Here is a 20,903-nt window from a genome sequence, read left to right on the forward strand (position 1 = left end):
CACAAAAACAAACAGAAGTACAAAAGAAGGCACTCAAACAAAAAGGTAAAAGGACAAACAACACCAAAAGCACACAGTCAGATGCACAGACTTTGAAAAACACTAAAGGAACACACGCAGACAAAGGACAGAACTATGATGACCTTAGGCAGTAATTGATATTTCAGCACACACACACACTCACACACACGGCACTATTTGCCTACTCTGTCTGTTCCTCCGTATGTACCACAGCAGCAGGTGGCCCATTAGAAGGACCAGGGTCCAGCAGTATGCCAGACACCCTTTGGGGATGAATCTGCCAACATCACCAGGAAGCAGCTGGATAGTGTCTCAGGATGTGTCTGAAATGGCACCCTGTTCCCTATGTAGCGCACTACTTCTGACCGGAGCATCACTTCAGACAAAACCTCTATTTCCTTCTGGTATCTGGGTAGTGTTTACATCACATTGCAGTTGAGTTGTTTCTCTCTGCTATTTAAATATCTGGTGAATGGGTGCAGCAGCATGGGTTCTGGTGAGATGGAGAGTTTGAGGTGTTGGCTCAGCTTTGTATAGCTGACTTATATTTAGAGTTTGAGGGGAGGACACAGGTGTGAAGTGTCTTCTGATACCAGAGTTTTAGGGTACTGCTGGTGGGATATTAAATAATCCTCTAGTATCTAGGACCAGTTTTAACATTTGAACTGTGTTATGATGCAAGCCCGTCACCTCCCAGCACACCCACAGTTAGCCCATAAAGGATGGGTGGTGCTTACATATTTAGGTAAAAGGTTGGGTGCAGTGGAATGGTTTCTCTGGTACTAGGTGTTGGGTGCAGAGGGATGGTTTCTCTGGTACTAGAAGTTCTATATAAGGCCTTCCTATCATTGACTGGTAGAGGGATGCTCTACCCTACTCCACCCAACTCTTCTCTACTCTACTCTCAGAGATAGATGTTAGGGCTGGACTCTGTCATAACCTCACACAGTATTGAGAACTCTGGGGGCCAAAGGTCATCTACAGGGAGACACACACACACTGCACCTTATCCACACACACACACACACACACACACACACACACACACACACACACACACACACACACACACACACACACACACACACACACACACACACACACACATACACACTGTACCTTATACACATACACACTCTGGGCAGGGTTTTGGAGTCAATAATCGGGTTTCAGCAGTAGATCCGTGATCTGAAAATGGGCAATAGTCACCTTGGCAGACAACACACACGTGCATAAACACCCAGACGCATGTCCTTCTAAAATGGTATTGAACTAGAGGACAGAGGGAGAAAGAGAAGAAGGACAGAGGGAGAGGTGAGGGAGAAAGGAAGGGTGGGACGGAGGGCAGAAGGAGAGGTGAGGGAGAAAGGAAGGGAGGGGTAGAGGGCAGAGGGAGAGGATGAAAAGGATAGAGGGTGAAAGAGAGAAAACACTGATCCCACATCCAATAAATATCTGCACGTCTCCTTAAGGCTGTGACGGTCATGGAATGTTGGTCAGCCAAATGATCCCATTCACCGTTATAATCATGTAAAAAAAATATACATATATACAGTTGAAGTCGGGAGTTTACATACACCTTAGCCAAATACATTTCAATTCAGTTATTCACAATTCCTGACATTTAATAAAAGTAAAAATGCACCGTCTTAGGTCAGTTAGGATCACCACTTTATTTTAATGATGTGAAATGTCAGAAAAATAGTAGAGAGAGTTATTTATTTCAGCTTTTATTTCTTTCATCACATTCCCAGTGGGTCAGAAGTTGGCATACACTCAATTAGTATTTTGTAGCATTGCCTTTAAATTGTTTAACTTGGGTCCAACATTTCGGGTAGCCTTCCACAAGCTTCCCACAGTAAGTTGGGTACATTCTGGCCCATTCCTCCTGACAAAGCTGGAGTAACTGAGTCAGGTGTGTAGGCCTCCTTGCTCAGATACCCTATTTCAGATCTGCCCAGAAAAAATATATAGGATTGAGGTCAGGGCTTTCTGTTGGCAACTCTAATTCCTTGACTTTGTTGGCCATTTTGCCACAACTTTGGAAGTATGCTTGGGGTCATGGTAGAGGGTGACAGACTGTGGTGATTATGGTAGAGGGTGATAGACTGTGGTGAATATGGTAGACTGTGGTGATTATGTTAGATGGTGACAGACTGTAGAAATTATATTAGAGGGTGATGGACAGTGGTGATTATGATAGAAGGTTACAGACTGTGGTGATAATGATAGAGGGTGATATACTGTGGTGAATATGGTAGACTGTGGTGATTATGTTAGATGGTGACAGACTGTGGAAATTATATTAGAGGGTGATGGATGGTGGTGATTATGATAGAAGGTTATAGACTGTGGTGATTAAGATAGAGGGTGATGGACTGTGGTGTTTATGGTAGAGGGTGACAGACTGTGGTCATTATGGAAGAAGGTTACAGACTGTTATGATAATGGTAGATTGTGGTGATAGACTGTGGTGATTATGGTAGACGGTGACAGACTGTGGTGATTATGGTAGAGGGTGACAGACTTTGGTGTTTATGGTAGAGGGTGATAGACTGTGGTGATTATGGTAGAGGGTGACAGACTGTGGTTATTATGGTAGAGGGTGACAGACTGTGGTCATTATGGAAGAAGGTTACAGACTGTTATGATAATGGTAGATTGTGGTGATAGACTGTGGTGATTATGGTAGACGGTGACAGACTGTGGTGATTATGGTAGAGGGTGACAGACTGTGGTGTTTATGGTAGAGGGTGATAGACTGGTGATTATGGTAGAGGGTGACAGACTGTGGTCATTATGGAAGAAGGTTACAGACTGTTATGATAATGGTAGATTGTGGTGATAGACTGTGATGATTATGGTAGACGGTGACAGACTGTGGTGTTTATGGTAGAGGGTGATAGACTGGTGATTATGGTAGAGGGTGACAGACTGTGGTGATTATGGTAGAGGGTGATAGACTGTGGTGATTATGGTAGACTGTGGTGAATACTGTGGTGATTATGATAGAGGTTGATGGACTGTTGTGATTATGGGAGACGGTGACAGACTGTGGTAGTTATGGTAGAGGGTGATAGACGCTGATAGTTATGGTAGACGGTGACAGACTGTGGTAGTTATGGTAGAGGGTGACAGACTGTGGTAGTTATGGTAGACGGTGACAGACTGTGGTGATTATGGTAGAGGGTGACAGACTTTGGTGATTATGGTAGAGGGTGACAGACTGTGGTCATTATGGAAGAAGGTGACAGACTGTGGTGTTTATGGTAGAGGGTGATAGACTGGTGATTATGGTAGAGGGTGACAGACTGTGGTCATTATGGAAGAAGGTTACAGACTGTTATGATAATGGTAGATTGTGGTGACAGACTGTGGTGATTATGGTAGAGGGTGACAGACTGTGGTGTTTATGGTAGAGGGTGATAGACTGGTGATTATGGTAGAGGGTGACAGACTGTGGTCATTATGGAAGAAGGTTACAGACTGTTATGATAATGGTAGATTGTGGTGATAGACTGTAGTGATTATGGTAGAGGGTGACAGACTGTGGTGATTATGGTAGAGGGTGATAGACTGTGGTGATTGTGGTAGACTGTGGTGAATACTGTGGTGATTATGATAGAGGTTGATGGACTGTTGTGATTATGGTAGACGGTGACAGACTGTGGTAGTTATGGTAGAGGGTGATAGACGCTGATAGTTATGGTAGACGGTGACAGACTGTGGTAGTTATGGTAGAGGGTGACAGACTGTGGTAGTTATGGTAGAGGGTGACAGACTGTGGTGATTATGGTAGAGGGTGATAAACTGTGTGTGCTTTACACTAGTATCCTGGGTGAGTGTAGCTTTGATATGACACATCCCACTTATTAAACTGAAGAAATTTTTGTCAGACTTGAAATTGAACACAGTATGAAAGCTATGCCCTCAGTCCTACAGTACCTGTGCCTTTACAGAGCTGCTCTGATGGACTGTATGAGGGGGGGGGCTGTTTAAATGGGACTCTGGTAGGGGGACTGTGTGAGGGGGGACGGTTTGAGGGGGACTGTGTGTGCTATGAGGGGGACTAAGTGGGGGGGGGGCTGTGTGAGAGGGAGTTGGGGGGGGGCTGCGTGAGGGGGAGTTGAGTGATAGGGGACTGTGTGAGGGGGACACAGTGGGGAGGACTGTGTGAGTTGTGGGGCGGACTAGATGGGGGGTACTGTGTGAGGGGGAGTTGAGTGAGGGTGGACTGTGTGAGTTGTGAGGGGGACTAGGTGGGGGGTACTGTGTGAGGGGGATTTTAGAGAAGGGGGACTGTGTGAGGGGGGACGGTGTGAGGGGGAGTTGAGTGAGGGGGGACTGTGTGAGGGGGAGTTGAGTGAGGGGGGACTGTGTGAAGGGGAGTTGAGTGAGAGGGGACTGTGTGAGGGGGAGTTGAGTGAGGGGGGGACTGTGTGAGGGGGAGTTGAGTGAGGGGGACTGTGTGAGGGGGACTGTGTGAGGGGGAACTGTGTGAGGGGGAACTGTGTGAGGGGGGACTGTGTGAGGAGGAGTTGAGTGAGGGGGAACTGTGTGAGTGGGAGTTGAGTGAGGGGGACTGTGTGAGGGGGGATTGTGTGAGGGGGGAGTTGAGTGGTGGTGATTGCATATAGAGTTAGAGAGAGACTAGATAGATATCCTGAGGAGCAAATACAGACCAGACAAAGTAATTAGAGAAGCACTAATAATGTTGTAGGCTGAAGTCTGCTGGGAGACCCAGGGGGAGGGAGAGAGGGATTAACAAGAAGAGAGAGAGAGTGAAAGAAAAAGACAAAGAGAGGAAGAGGAAGACAACGAGAGACAGAGAGAGAGAGACAGAGATACAGAGAGAAAAAGTAAGAGAGATGAGGGAGAGAGTGAGAGAGACGAAGGAAAGAGAGAGAGAGAGAGAGAGAGAGAGAGAGAGAGAGAGAGAGAGAGATGGTCAGTGTAAAACAGGAGACCAGTGCAAGGGGCAGGTACACAGCAGAGTAGACTGGTGTGAGGCGCTACAGTACACAGTGACCCAGATCTTACAAGCAGCTCATGGGACAGGACGAAGGTGATGATGACAACAGTGTAGGTTTAAAAAACATTAAACCCATAACAGGAAGATATGACCAGGTCATCTCAACATTGCTATACTACAGTTGTTGAATCACCTAATTAAATTATAGCCACTTTTGTACTATCGGTAGTTCACCACAGCAATACCACAGAAACATGTGAATTAACCTCTGAATTCCCTCTGCATCATAGACTCAAGAAGAAAATCTCGTCAGGATCAAAAAGAAAGAAACACCGCTGTTACATTAGGTTACTGACCCAACACACAATCACACACATGTTAGAGGACACATAATAATGTGTGTGTGTGTGTGTGTGTGTGTGTGTGTGTGTGTGTGTGTGTGTGTGTGTGTGTGTGTGTGTGTGTGTGTACGTCACTAACCCACTTTAGAGAAAGAAAGATAAAACTACAGCATCCATGGCATGCCTTCTACAAAGGCTGGCCCCATCTGTTCCCCTCACGCTCTCCTAACTGAGGCCAGCATAAACAACCTGTGTGTGTTCGCGCGCGCGTGTGGTGGCATTTTCAAATCTATCTGTATGTGTCTAAATATCTATCTGTACAATAAATATATCAAGACAAGAGATCTATACACACACCTTCTCACCCAAACATATTTTCTTTCAATATCAAATGAATTTGTGTATTGGACAGGATTCTATTCTGATAATTGTTAGTGGTCCTAAAGGTGGTCCTAAACTACAGGGATTACACATTGGTTAAGAAAGAATGACTATTTTACAGTTCTATTTCCCAAATCCCCCATCCATGCCAAACCACACACTCACACACTATCCCTGTGCTCTGGTACTTTGATGATGGTGTTAAGCTCTCCTCACTAGCTTGTCTGTTCTCCTGTCTGAGCTTCACTTAAATGAACCTGTCTATTTCCCCACCAAGGCAACAGTTGTCATCCCATATGCTATTCACTTACAGAGAGAGCAAGAGTTGGCAGACACACTGCTCACACACACACACACACACACACACACACATACATGGTGACATTATTGGAGTGGTGGGAGGAAAATGTCACCATAGAGTAATTTCCGATTGTTTTTTTCTCATTGACCCAGTGGCCCGGTGCCCTGGTGCCCTGGTGCCTTGGTGGCCTGGAAGCCTGTGCCCTGGTGCCCTTGTGGCCTGGTGGCCTTGTGGTCTTGGTGGCCTGGTGGTCTGGTGGTCTGGTGGTCTGGTGCCCTATTTCCCTGGTTGCTTGGTGATCTGGTGCCCTGGTGGCCTGGTGGCCTGGTGGTCTGGTGGTCTGGTGGTCTGGTGCCCTGGAGGCCTGGTGCCCTGGTGGTCTGGTGGTCTGGTGCCCTGGTGGCCTGGTGCCCTGGTGGCCTGGTGGTCTGATGGCCTGGTGCCCTGGTGGCCTGTTGGTCTGATGCCCTGGTGGCCTGGTGCCCTGGTGGCCTGGTGGGCTGGTGGCCTGGTGCCCTGGTGGCCTGGTGTCCTGGTGGCCTGGTGGTCTGGTGGTCTGGTGCCCCTTTTCCCTGGTGGCCTGGTGGTCTGGTGGTCTGGTGCCCTGGTGGCCTGGTGCCCTGGTGGTCTGGTGGTCTGGTGGTCTGGTGGCCTGGTGGCCTGGTGGTCTGGTGCCCTGGTGGTCTGGTGGTCTGGTGGTCTTGTGGTCTTGGTGGCCTGGTGGTCTGGTGGTCTGTTAACCTATTTCCCTGGTGGCCTGGTGATCTGGTGGTCTGGTGGTCTGGTGCCCTGGTGGCCTGGTGGTCTGGTGGTCTGGTGCCCTGGTGGCCTGGTGCCCTGGTGGCCTGGCTGTCTGGTGCCCTGGTGGTCTGGTGTCCTGGTGCCCTGGTGGCCTGGTGGGCTGGTGGCCTGGTGCCCTGGTGGCCTGGTGGCCTGGTGCCCTATTTCCCTGGTGGTCTGGTGGTCTGGTGGTCTGGTGCCCTGGTGCCCCGGTGCCCTGATGGTCTGGTGGTCTGGTGGTCTGGTGGTCTGGTGGTCTGGTGCCCTGGTGGTCTGGTGTCCTGGTGGCCTGGTGGCCTGGTGGTCTGGTGGTCTGGTACCCTGGTGGTCTGGTGCCCCTGTGGCCTGGTGCCCCTGTGCCCTGGTGGTTTGATGTCCTGGTGGCCTGATGCCCTGGTGGCCTGGTGCCCTGGTGGCCTGGTGCCCTGATGCCCTGGTGCCCTAATGCCCTGGTGGACAGCCAGTTTTCACAAATAAAATGTTGGGCAATAATAATAAGGTGTTAATGATCATGTAAGAGGAGTGAGAGGAGATAGTGTTCATATTAATATACTTTGAGATCACATTTCATTGTATGTATTCATGGATGTTGTATTGGGGCCTTTGTGTCTTCTCTAATGTAGTATAGGAAAGTGGGGTATTTAAATAGGACACGGTGTCAGGGAAGGGTCTGACATAGAGATAGGGTTGACATCCAGAAGTGCACCAGGGATCCAACAGCACATCACGGCCATCACAGGTTAGAGTAGACAGTGATGGATGACCGTCACACGCGGAGTGTGTTCAGTATGTAAGAGAGACGACTTTCTCTAGTGTCCTAATGAGGAGAGGGTTGGGATGGGTGGGGGTTCTCTGATACAGCTCTACTGAGGAGAGGGGGGGTTGCTCTGACACATCTCTACTGAGGAGATGGGGGGTTTCTCTGACACATCTCTACTGAGGAGAGGGGGGGTTGCTCTGACACATCTCTACTGTGGAGAGGGGGTTTCTCTGACACATCTCTACTGAGGAGATGGGGGGGTTCTCTGACACATCTCTACTGAGGAGAGGGGGGTTGCTCTGACACATCTCTACTGAGGAGACGGGGGGTTTCTCTGACACATCTCTGCTGAGGAGAGGGGGGGTTGCTCTGACACATCTCTACTGAGGAGAGGGGGTTTCTCTGACACATCTCTACTGAGGAGATGGGGGGGGGGGGGGTCTGACACATCTCTACTGAGGAGATGGGGGTTGCTCTGACACATCTCTACTGAGGAGATGGGGGGTTTCTCTGACACATCTCTACTGAGGAGAGGGGGGGTTGCTCTGACACATCTCTACTGAGGAGAGGGGGGTTTCTCTGACACATCTCTACTGAGGAGATGGGGGGGGGGGTTCTGACACATCTCTACTGAGGAGATGGGGGTTGCTCTGACACATCTCTACTGAGGAGATGGGGGGTTTCTCTGACACATCTCTACTGAGGAGAGGGGGGTTGCTCTGACACATCTCTACTGAGGAGAGGCGGGGTTTCTCTGACACATCTCTACTGAGGAGAGGGGGGTTTCTCTGACACATCTCTACTGAGGAGAGGGGGGTTTATCTGACACATCTCTACTGAGGAGAGGGGGGTTTCTCTGACACATCTCTACTGAGGAGAGGCGGGGTTTCTCTGACACATCTCTAATGAGGAGAAGGGGGGGTTGCTCTGACACATCTCTACTGAGGAGAGGGGGGGTTCCTCTGACACATCTCTACTGAGGAGAAGGGGGGGTTGCTCTGACACATCTCTACTGAGGAGAGGGGGGGTTCCTCTGACACATCTCTACTGAGGAGAAGGGTTTTTTTATTTTGCTTATCCTATAAATTACTTAGACGTACGATGTGTGAGGGTGAAAGTGTGTGTTTAGACATGACATGGAATTGATATGTGCCACATGGGAGACGACATTCTCTCCATGTCTCCTTCTGTTCATTTCCTCTGAGGTCAGCTAGACTCAGCTGGTGGAGAGGAACAGGTCACACACTATCAACACTGCTCCTCTCTGCTCATCAGAGAGAGAGAGAGAGAGAGAGAGAGAGAGAGTGCGCGTGAGCGAGCAAGAGATCTGAGCGTGTCAACTTTGACAAATGGAGAGGGGGAGCTGGTGAGATTGGTGCGGAAGCGATTGATTGGAGAAAAGGAGAGCGAGGAAGAGAACAAGGCAGAAGTGGAGGATGATGGTTAGCACTGCGGACTGGGAGTGTGTGTAAGGGCATGTCCAGACAGTTGGCTGAAGTGTCAGGGAAGAGTCTAGCCAACACCCTCTATCTAAAAGCTTCTGTTCTGTTTTACTGTTGTGTGAAAAACAAACAAAATACACACACACCCTTAATCGCTCTCTCTATCTCACGCACGCACACACACGCACACACACACACACACACACACACACACACACACACACACACACACACACACACACACACACACACACACACACCCACGCAGTCACAGTTGCACGCACACGCACGCACACACACACACACACACACACACACGCAGTCACAGTTGCACGCTCGCGCACGCACGCACACACACACACACACACACACACACACACACACACACACACACACACACACGCAGTCACAGTTGCACGCACACGCACACACACACACACACACACACACGCTGGAGACACTGGGTTGTAATGGGTTTGCGAGGTGTTTGATGTCTCCTGCTGCTGCTGTTAAAAGGTGAGGGGAACACTGGGGTGAGGGAGTGGGTCTACTTTTCTCTGTCTGTCTCTAATTGCTTGTGTTATTCCTTTCCCTCGCTAAACAATCTTTACTCTCCTCTCCTCTCCTCAGGGAGCACTCAGACACAGGACATTCTGTCTTAATTATATAAAAGCCTCTGGTGTTTTCTCCACTCACATACACCTCTCTCTTCCTCTTTTCTCTATCGCTCCCCCTGCTTCACACCTCAGAGAGTAAATCATTGGGCCTCAGAGAGTGTCCAGTATAGTATTTGTATTTCTATTTATTAAGGATCCCCTTGACTTCCTGCCAAGTCAGCAGCTAGTCTTCCTGGGATCACGCAACATTAAGGCAGTTATATACAATTCAAAATATTACATTACATAACACTTTTCACAACACATTAAGTGTGTGCCCTCAGGCCACTACTCTACTCTCACGTATCTACAATACAAAATCCACATGTAAGTGTGTGTAGAGTGCATGTCTTATCATGTGTGTGTGTGTCTCTTCACAGTCCCCGCTGTTCCATAAGGTGTTTTTTTATCTGATTCTACGGCTTGCATCAGTTATCCGCTGTGGAATGGAATTGAATGTAGTCATGGCTCTATGTAGTACTGTACGCCTCCCATAGTCTGATCTGGACTTGGGGATTGTGAAGAGACCTTTAGTGGCATGTCTTGTGGGGTATGCATGGGTGTCTGAGCTGTGTGCTAGTAGTTTAAACAGACAGCTCTGTAGATTCAGCTTGTCAACATTTCTTACAAAAACAAGTAGTGATGAAATCAATCTCTCCTCCACTTTGAGACATTATAGTTTTACATCCATATTATTAATGTGAGCTCTCCGTGTATATTTAAGGGCCAGCTGTGATGCCCTTTTCTGAGCCAATTGTCATTTTTCGGGGTCCCTCTTTGTGGCACCTAACCACACGACCAAACAGTAGTCCAGGTGCGACAACACTAGGGCCTGTAGGACCTGCCTTGTTGATAGTGTTGTTAAGAAGGTAGAAACTAGGGCCTGTAGGACCTGCCTTGTTGATAGAGTTGTTAAGAAGGTAGAAACTAGGGCCTGTAGGACCTGCCTTGTTGATAGTGTTGTTAAGAAGGTAGAAACTAGGGCCTGTAGGACCTGCCTTGTTGATAGAGTTGTTAAGAAGGTAGAAACTAGGGCCTGTAGGATCTGCCTTGTTGATAGTGTTGTTAAGAAGGTAGAAACTAGAGCCTGTAGGACCTGCCTTGTTGATAGTGTTGTTAAGAAGGTAGAAACTAGGACCAGTAGGACCTGCCTGTTGACAGTGTTGTTATGAAGGTAGAAACTAGGGCCTGTAGGACCTGCCTTGTTGACAGTGTTGTTAAGAAGGTTGAATCTAGGGCCTGTAGGACCTGCCTTGTTGATAGAGTTGTTAAGAAGGTAGAAACTAGGGCCTGTAGGACCTGCCTTGTTGATAGAGTTGTTAAGAAGGTAGAAACTAGGGCCTGTAGGACCTGCCTTGTTGACAGTGTTGTTAAGAAGGTAGAAACTAGGGCCTGTAGGACCTGCCTGTTGACGGTGTTGTTAAGAAGGTAGAGCAGCGCTTTATTATGGACATACTTCTCCCCAGCAACTATTGTATCAACATGTTTTGACCATGACAGTTTACAATACAGCTTTACTCCAAGCAGTTTAGTCACCTCAACTTGCTGAATTTCCACACTATTTATTACAAGATTTAAATGAGGTTTAGGATTTAGTGAATGATTTGTCCCAAATATCTAAGACTAACTTATTCGTATTCAACCATTCTGAAACTAACTGCAGCTCTTTGTTAAGTGTCTAGTGCTAAGTATGGTCAGCCATAGCCCCACAGAGGGAGAGGAGGGGAGCAAGAGAGCTCACCTTCCCACTGTGATTAGTAGAGGCTTATCGCCAAACACACACACACACACACAGTTCACCTTCCACAAAACTAGAAAGGAGTGCAAGAGACAAGAGACCATGAAGACATAATCACAGCCATGAGCAATGTTTGAAGAAAGAGAGGGAGGGAGGGAGGGAGGGAGGGAGGGAGGGAGGGAGGGAGGGAGGGAGGGAGGGAGGGAGGGAGGGAGGGAGGGAGGGAGGGAGGGAGGGAGGGAGGGAGGGAGGGAGGGAGAATTTAGTGAGACCTTGAAAAGCAAACCGGGTGTTCTGTGGTTCAGAGGTACTATTGCCAGAGGCTATAAGCTCACCGTAATACATACACCTGTAACCTTTTGTATTCTTCTGAATTAAACAGTGATATACTCCACATATGTTCACATTTACACAATAGCATATCTCAGTGGAGTGTTGGAGTGGATATTGGAACAAGAACCCAGAGTCTGAGCTATATCTCTTGTGATATCATTAGGATAATAGTATTCTGCTCTGAACTCCTACACTAAAGTAATTAAGTAGCCTGGAGGTTGCCTCTCTCCTTTTTCTGTAGCATGAGTCAGTACAAGTACACCCCCTGGACAGGACACTAGTCTATCGCAGGGCCGTATCCCCAATCTATCTCCTTAATACTGAGTGCCAAGCAGAGATGCATTGGGTCCCATTTTTACAGTATTTGCTATGACTCATCAGGGGATCAAACTCCCAACCTTGCAATCTCTGGACAGACTCTCTAACAACAAGGCCACTGAGTTGGTCACTAAACATTTGTCTGTACAAGAATAATACGCTGATTTGACACTACTCTATTAGCAAAACCCTGATCTGAAGTACGGCAGATAAAGCAGATCTGAGATCAATGAGGTAGCACTCCTCCTCCATAATTTGCCATAATCTGATATAAGAGCACTGATTTTGAGATCAGTGAAATAGCTCTACTCCATGCTGAGCCTGATCTAAAATGACAGATATTGCTAATCTAGGATCTACTGCACTCCTCTACACTGAGCCTTGGTTTTTGAGCCAGATCTAAAAAATAGGAGAGACCAGCAAGGCTGTTCTGAGATCAGAAAGGCTGTATTGAGATCAGCAAGGCTGTACTGAGATCAGTGAGGTAACAGCATGTCCTCCTCCATGTTGAACCATGGTTTTCCAGTCGCAGCACGTCAGGCAGGATTTGTGTTGCCTCCTGTGTCACTGTCTGGCCCGGCCAGCGATTTATAGAGCGCTCCCATAATGCACTTCCTCTCTCAAAAGGAGGATATAAATCTGACGCTTGTTTTTGTCACGCCTTTTTTATTGGCTGATGGGGTCCTCTTTCCTTTCGCTCTTCTGCTTATTATATCGAACACACACACACACACCAAATAATATTATTGAATTAACAATGTACACTGAGTATACAAAACACGCCGACAAATTCAACGTGCAACATAATATTACGAATTTGTTCCTAATGTTTGGAATAATCAGTTTATAGGTCAGGTGTTCTAAAGAGGAAGCATAGCCTATATTGAAATAATACATTCTTTTTTGATAAAGGTGGACGTTTCTGTTAATCACAACTCTTTATTTGATTTATTTAAACCCCGTGCACTGTATAATACATTTATGCATTCTGTACCTCATTTTCACATATACATTAATCTAACAACAACAGCCCAAATACTCCTGCAGCAGGCCAATACGTATCACCAAGTAATTGCATCCTCTATTGACTGAGTCAAGCTGCAAAAGGTTCCTCCATGGAAACAGACACTGAGGGTAAATTAAAATACACATACTGCTGGTAATGAGCTATCTAAATTCCGAGTTCATATTGCATGGAATTACACAAAATCGCAGTTCCGGGCAGCTCTGGCAACAACAACAAAAATGCACTGCTTTCTACTCACCCGAAAAAAAAAAATCCCCACCACGCAGCTGAACGTGAGACATGGTGGGTTCGTTTAAGCCACAGCGTGCAGTGCAACCGTGAATGCAATAATGCCTTTGTAAATAGCTTCGCCACTTCTTTGCAGTTTTGGGTACTTAGCTGCTGTCAACATGGGCCAACACACATACTTACGGTACGGGCATACACACACAAACACACAGCTCTAGATTTTGAGCGGGTGCCTTGATGGTGACTTTGATTAATTAAAGGGAGTTGATTATTCATTCACGGTTCTTGCAATGAAACGGTGGCTAAACGGAAATGACAGTGGAAGAGCGCACCTCAAAGAGTTCGAGGAGAACAATCAATTCAAGTTTTCTCTAGTTACTTAAATGTCATAGATGCACCGTTCAACTGTTGAATTTTAAGGGAAGGCAGAAGAAAACAAACGACATTTTTCAGAATGTTACTGTATGTCTCACACGCGTGTTTCTCTCGCTTTTACACGGACTTAAAGATGCAACTTCAAAATGCGGCTTGTGGGCCAGGATAACAGCACAAACTGTAAATTGAACAATGGGTTCTCATTTTCTCCCGAATTTAGAGCTGCGTTGCGGCCCTGGGGACTCAATTAGAACCGTGTTGTGCCGGCGTTTCCACCCCCATTGCCTGGGCGGTAATTCGTTTACTTCTTACTTCGCAGCCGAGCAGGGGCTCGAAAAGCCCTACAGTCCTGAGATACTACCATGCAATCTCCAGATGGACAAAGTCTACACGTTTGTGGGTGGAGTTGAAGACAGACCATGTATCCAGTTGCACACAAACACCAACAAACACATGTATTGGTAACTTCAGCACCACGGACACCGCATTAAAACACGCTCAGTCATTTATTGCAAATCAGCACCATTGACAGCGCATTCTCTACCGCTCGCTCTCTCACACACTGTTGGCCGTTGGTTTGAGCTCTGCTCAGGGTCAGGCTATAATCAAATTCAAATGAAAATGCAGGTGAAGCACAAGCTTGGCCTCCCTAATCAGGCCATTGGTTATTATCATACGTCTCCATACTACTGGGCTACTAACATATAGAGACAAAATATGCCTATTGGGCGCACGAGAAGCCAGGCGCAAAGGCTGCTTTCTATCCGACGCACAGGGACTCGCGCTGAGCAACACCTAATCATGCCTCCGACAACTGCCAATGCTGCCAGGTGCAACAGAAGCCCCAGTCTACGGGGAGTATATTACGTGTACCTGGTGCCAGATCAACCAGTTCACCTGTGGCACCGGAGTTGCTCGTGAGCAGCTCGAGAGCAGTTAGTCTCCTATGTGCGGTAACACTGATATATTTATCCCACCAAGGGAGTGCGGTCCCCAATAACATCCATTATCGATATCAATAAATCATAATTCTGCAATAACAGCATTAGCCTAAAGGCCTGTGATGATAATGCTATGGCTGATCATTACAATTAAACGGCTAATAATAATAATAAGCATCATCATCATCATCATCATCACCATCAGTACCATCACCATCAGCAGCATTGGCAGCATCATCATATCAATATCTGATAAATAGATCCCTACTCATATGTATATCAGCATCATGACACTATATGGCCTAAATAGTCCTAATCAATAAGATATCAGACTACTATCTATTAATATTACCACCGCATATCTCTAGAAAACCTAAGATCTGTCTTGGCAGATTAGAGAAGGCAGGCTAAAATATGTCTATCACATGGCGAGAGACTATATTAATAGACCTATGTCACAGTGAAAACTTGGACACATTGTTACACTCAACGCAACGGCATCACTCCTCCTGTCCCAGAGGCTCCTCTGCTCGGAAATAGACTCACTCCTCCACCAGCTTCCCTACAATCAACAAATCCACCCCGAGCCCCGGAAGCTCTACAAATGACAGCCTTATAACCATATCATATCAGAGGGTCTAAATGAACAGAATCACAGCGCGATCAGCCCACATTAGTGGTCAAAATGCTCCGATATGGACCCTCTCTCCCTATGCTCCCTCCCATCGCCACCTCTTCTACAAGAAGCACATTGCAGAGTGAGAGCGCACCACGCAGGACGTTTGGGGTAGGTAGCGCCAAGTTCCCCTTCACCTACCTTTCACGGTGTGACAAGCACAGAGCCCCAAAGCAAACCCGGCCACCAGCAGCACAACCTCGGATATACGCTGCATATTCATGGCGTGGTGTGAGCGAAATACAGACAGGGCACGGTGACCTCTCTCCTCTCTCTCCGATCTTTTCCGCCCGCTCCTTCAATTCAGCCTGTCCCAACGTTCTCTTTTCTTCAAGCTGTAAAACTGTTCACTGATGATATGCCGGACTCGGACTAAAGATAGCGAGCTAAGAGTGGAATAATACGCGCGTGGTATACGCAAAGCGAGGCAGGGAAGGAGGCTTCTTCCGCGAAGAAAACGTGAAGCTGCGCGGTATAGTTACCAGAGCTCGTTCGTTGCTTGTTCGATGCACAACTAACTGCTTAGTGATAAGACCTGACCGTAGACCATCGCTACCCCGGACTGGACTGTTACGTCACGGGGAGGAGAGGAATGGATTAATATTCATATTTTATTCACTCATACCGCTCCCTCCTATTATTAAACAGCACCGCGATCACACATTTCTCCTCTCCTTGTCTGAAATTATTAATCTGACCGATTTGATCATGATAATTAATTGTGAATGTTATACTGATGATTAGCTCATTAGACTACCACTGTCACGAGACCAACCCAAGGATGTATCTTACCCACTTATCTCCACATACTGAATATATATCCATAGCTGCAGGACTATGTTTTGAGTATGGGGTGCCGAGTGCAGGGAGATTGAAAGAAATCACCTTTCTAATAAAGTCATTGGGGGCATGGCAATAGGCCTAGCTGATTATTGAGATGCTGCCTGTCAGTGAAAAGCAATACATCGAAAATATGTGTGAAGATAATGTGTCTTAGATATAATTTGAAATGTTGAGACAAGAACTAGGGAGGGGGGAGTGACGAAGATATTGGCGCATCTCTATCCAGAATACGCCCAGCTCTCCAGAATAGGCTGAGCTGTCTCCCGCCAATTCTTGGGCATTCCTTTTTTTATTGTGTTAACTGTTTGCCCTTTGATTGTTTAGTTGTATCAATTCCCCATTACATATATCACCAGTAGTACATTTACTGTTCATCCCTTTCCTTTGGTTACATTAACTTTCGTGCATGGGTTAAATTTGGCCTGTACAGTTTCTCATTCTCAGAATTGAAAGGTTGTTTGCAGAGTTCACAACCAGTTACACTTGTGAGAAACACGTTTTGGTTTATTTCATTCATACTATCATTTAGGAGTTTTGCATTTGTTTAAAATTGTATTTTGTTTGGAGGCTCCATGTGAACAATGTGCATGTGTCTCCTTTCTCTGTCATCATAATGTTGACGTGCGTGCGAATCTGAGCATTCATAGAAATCGGCTAAATGGCCTGCTGCACTGAAATGTAGGATTTCTGATTGTCTGAACTTACCATCACCAATAAACTGAGCTCCTCACTCATTGTTTCTTCACCTCACACAGTAAGTCAACAAAGTCAGGTTAAAATTATGATAGAGCACCACCTGTTTTGAGCTCCACATTTTTAGCAAAACAAATGTTGCCTATTTTGCATGTTATTTCTGCATTAATACAGTTTACATACACTTAGGTTGAACTCAATACAACTCGTATTTCAACCACTCCACAGATTTCTTGTTAACAAACTATAGCTTTGGCAAGTCGGTAAGGAAATCTACTTTGTGATTGACACAAGTAATTTTTCCAACAATTGTTTACAGACAGATTATTTCACTGTATCACAATTCCAGTGGGTCAGAAGTTTACATAAACTAAGTTGACTGTGCCTTTAAACAGCTTGGAAAATTCCAGAAAATAATGTAATGGCTTTAGAAGCTTCTGATAGGATAATTGACATAATTTGAGTCAATTGGAGGTGTACCCGTGGATGTATTTCAAGGCCTACCTTCAATCTCAGTGCCTCTTTGCTTGACATCATGGGAAAATCAAAATAAATCAGCCAAGACCTCAGAAGAGAAATTGTAGACCTCCACAAGTCTGGTTCATCCTTGGAAGCCATTTCCAAACACCTGAAGGTACCACGTTCATCTGTACAAACAATATTAAGCAAGTAAAAACACTATGTAACCACACAAAAGTCATACCGCTCAGAAAGGAGATGCCTTCTGTCTCCTAGAGATGAACGTACTTTGGTGCAAAAAGTGCAAATCAATCCCAGAACAACAGCAAAGGACCTTGTGAAGATGTTGGAGGAAACAGGTACAAAAGTATCTATATCCACAGTAAAACAAGTCCTATATCGTCATAACCTGAAAGGCCGCTCAGCAAGGAAGAAGCCATTGCTCCAAAACCTCCATAAAAAAAGCTAGACTACAGTTTGCAACTGCACATGGGGACAAATATCATACTTTTTGGAGAAATGTCCCCTCTGATCAAACAAAAATAGAACTGGTTGGACATAATGAACATTGCTTGCAAGCTGAAGAACACCATCCCCACTGTGACGCACGGGGGTGGCAGCACCATGTTATGTGGGTGCTTTGCTGGAGGAGGGACTGGTGCACTTCACAAAATAGATGGCATCATGAGGGAGGAGAATTATGTGGATATATTGAAGCAACGTCTCAAGACATCAGTCAGGAAGTTAAAGCTTGGTCACAAATGGGTCTTCCAAATGGACAATGACACCAAGCATACTTCCAAAGTTGTAGCAAAATTGCGTAAGGGCAACAAAGTCAAGGTATTGGAGTGGCCATCACAAAACCCTGACCTCAATCCCATAGAAAATTTGTGGGCAGAACTGAAAAAGCATGTGCGAGCAAGGAGGCCTACAAACCTGACTCAGTTACACCAGCTCTGTCAGGAGGAATGGGCCAAAATTCACCCAACTTATTGTGGGAAGCTTGTGGAAAAAACGTTTGACCCAAGTTAAACAATTTAAAGGCAATGCTACCAAATACGAATTGAGTGTATGTAAACCTCTGAACCACTTGGAATGTGATGAAAGAAATAACAGCTGAAATAATATATTCTCTACTATTTTTCTGACATTTCACATTCTTAAAAGAAAGTGGTGATCCTAACTGACCTAAGACAATGATTTTCTACGAGGATTAAATACATCCCCGGCTTGCAAGCATCCCCCTTTTTCCTCCAAACGTAACGGCATTATAGCCAAACAGTTCTATTTTTGTTTCATCAGACCAGAGGATATTTCCCAAAAAGTATGATCTTTATCCCCATGTGCAGTTGCAAACCGTGGTCTGGCTTGTTTATGGCGGTTTTGGAGCACTTCCTTGCTGAGCGCTCTTTCAGGTTATGTCGATATAGGGCTTGTTTTACTGTGGATATAGATACTTTTGTACCTGTTTTCTCCAGCATCTTCACAAGGTCCTTTGCTGTTGTTATGGGATTGATTTGCACGAAGTACCAAAGTACGATCATCTCTAGGAGACTGAACACGTCTCCTTCCTGAGCGGTATGACTGTTGCGTGGTCCCATGGTGTTTATACTTGCATACTATTGTTTGTACAGATGAACATGTTACCTTCAGGCGTTTGGAAATGGCTCCCAAGGATGAACCAGACTTGTGGAGGTCTACAATTTTTTTCTGAGGTCTTGGCTGATTTCTTTTGATTTTCCCATGATGTCAAGCAAAGAGGCACTGAGTTTGAAGGTAGGCCTTGAAATACATCCACAGGTACACCTCCAATTGACTCAAATTATGTCAATTAGCCTATCAGAAGCTTCTAAAGCCATGACAACAGTTTCTGGAATTTTCCAAGCTGTTGAAAGGCAGTCAACTTAGTGTATGTAAACTTCTGACCCACTGGAATTTTAATGCAGTGAATTATAAGTGTAATAATCTGTCTGTAAACAATTGTTGGAAAAATTACTGTGTCATGCACACGGTAGATGTCCTTACCGACTTGCCAAACTATAGTTTGTTAACAAGACATTTGTGGAGTGGTTTAAACAAGTTTTAATAACCTAAGTGTATATATTCTTCCGACTTCAACTCCCAGTCATTTATTGGGTAAATCACCAACGTTTTGGCATCACTGTGCCTTCTTCAGTGTGATGTCATGAATGCTTGAACCAGGTAATGTAGACAAACAGTCAATTACTGCAACTAATGACAATAGTGAGGGGTGTGTTTTAATTATTATGTTAAATAGAATGAATTGAGTGAAACTGTTAAAAAAAACTAAAATTAATGGCATATTGAATATATCAGGCTATTGTTATCATATGGAAATATAATTGAATATTGTGCATAATATTTGCATCAACATACATTATTGTTGAATTCAATTTAGCATATTTAACTGTTTCCTATTTAATTTAATGTATTTTGTTATATGTAATCTTTTGGTTCAACAATAATACATAATTAGCGTCATGAACAGGGGGAACATATTAGCTGTACACTGATAAGCTGTAGAAAGAATATATCAATGTATAAGACTTGTTCATAAAAGAGAGAATTGTTCATAAGGGCCTGAGATCAAAGTCAATATTCAGACCACTAGGGGTCAATGTTTTTAGATAGGATATCCAGTCAGCCTCCCTATGTAGTAGGATCTGGATGTTACCTCCTCTCCTTGGTAGAGCAACATGCTCAATGCATATGTTTTTGAGGGAGGAGATTGGATGGTTAGCTTCAACAAAGTGAGCTGCTACTGGTTAGTCAATGTTCTTACACCCGATTGAGCTGTGGTGTTCAGCTATGCGTTGTTTTAATTGTCTTTTTGTTTGTCATACATAGGCTTTCCCACATGAATGGGTGATGAGATAGATTACTCACTTGGTCTTGCATGAGATGATCCCCCTAACAGGGATTTTTCGACCTGTGTGTGGTTTTCTGAAGAAGGATGTTTTTATAGTGCTATTGCACTGTGCACATGAGCCACATTTGTAGATCCCATTTGGAGTGGGTTTCAAGAGTGTCTGAGTGGGCTCAGGGGGCATGTCAAATCTCACCAAGCTATCGCCAATATCGCGACCACATGTATTTTCTACAATGTAGAATAATAATGAAGACATCAAAACTATGAAATAACACATTTGGAATAATGTAGTAACCAACAAAAGTTTCATTTGAGATTCTTCAAAGTAGCCACCCTTTGCCTTGATGACAGCTTTCCACACTGTTGGCATTCTCTCAACCAGCTTCATGATATAGTCACCTTGAATGCATTTAAATGAATAGGTGTGTGTCACGGCCTGTTCTGTTTCAAGCACTTTTTCATCAAGCACTATGATGAAACTGGCTCTCATGAGCACCGCCACAGGAAAGGAAGTTACCTCTGCTACTGAGGATATGTTCATTAGAGAGTTACCAGCCTCAGTAATTGCAAGCAAAATAAATGCTTCACAGAGTTTAAGTAACAGACACATCTCAACATCAACTGTTCTGAGGAGACTGTGTGAATCAGGCCTTCATGGTCGAATTGCTGCAAAGAAACCACTACTAAAAGGCACTAATAACAAGAAGATACTTGCTTGGGTCCAGAAA

The 20,903-nt window shown here is 45.4% G+C and overlaps 1 protein-coding gene across 2 annotated transcripts in view; it reads right to left on the reverse strand.

Annotated features, from left to right (window-relative positions):
* LOC139383038 (calsyntenin-2-like) overlaps positions 1-15,804 on the reverse strand; it is a 480,760-nt gene extending 464,956 nt beyond the window's left edge. Inside the window, exon 1 of one of the 2 annotated variants that reach the window (XM_071127332.1) lies at positions 15,432-15,804. In XM_071127332.1, coding sequence (XP_070983433.1) covers positions 15,432-15,513 — 82 coding nt within the window. In that variant the 5' untranslated portion in view covers positions 15,514-15,804. The remainder of the gene's footprint in view (positions 1-15,431) is intronic. The other variant, XM_071127334.1, reaches the window with a different exon arrangement.
* Positions 15,805-20,903: the final 5,099 nt, after the last annotated feature.

Source organism: Oncorhynchus clarkii, chromosome 24 (genome assembly GCF_045791955.1).
Source record: "Oncorhynchus clarkii lewisi isolate Uvic-CL-2024 chromosome 24, UVic_Ocla_1.0, whole genome shotgun sequence".
NCBI classification, from domain to species: Eukaryota; Metazoa; Chordata; class Actinopteri; order Salmoniformes; family Salmonidae; genus Oncorhynchus; species Oncorhynchus clarkii.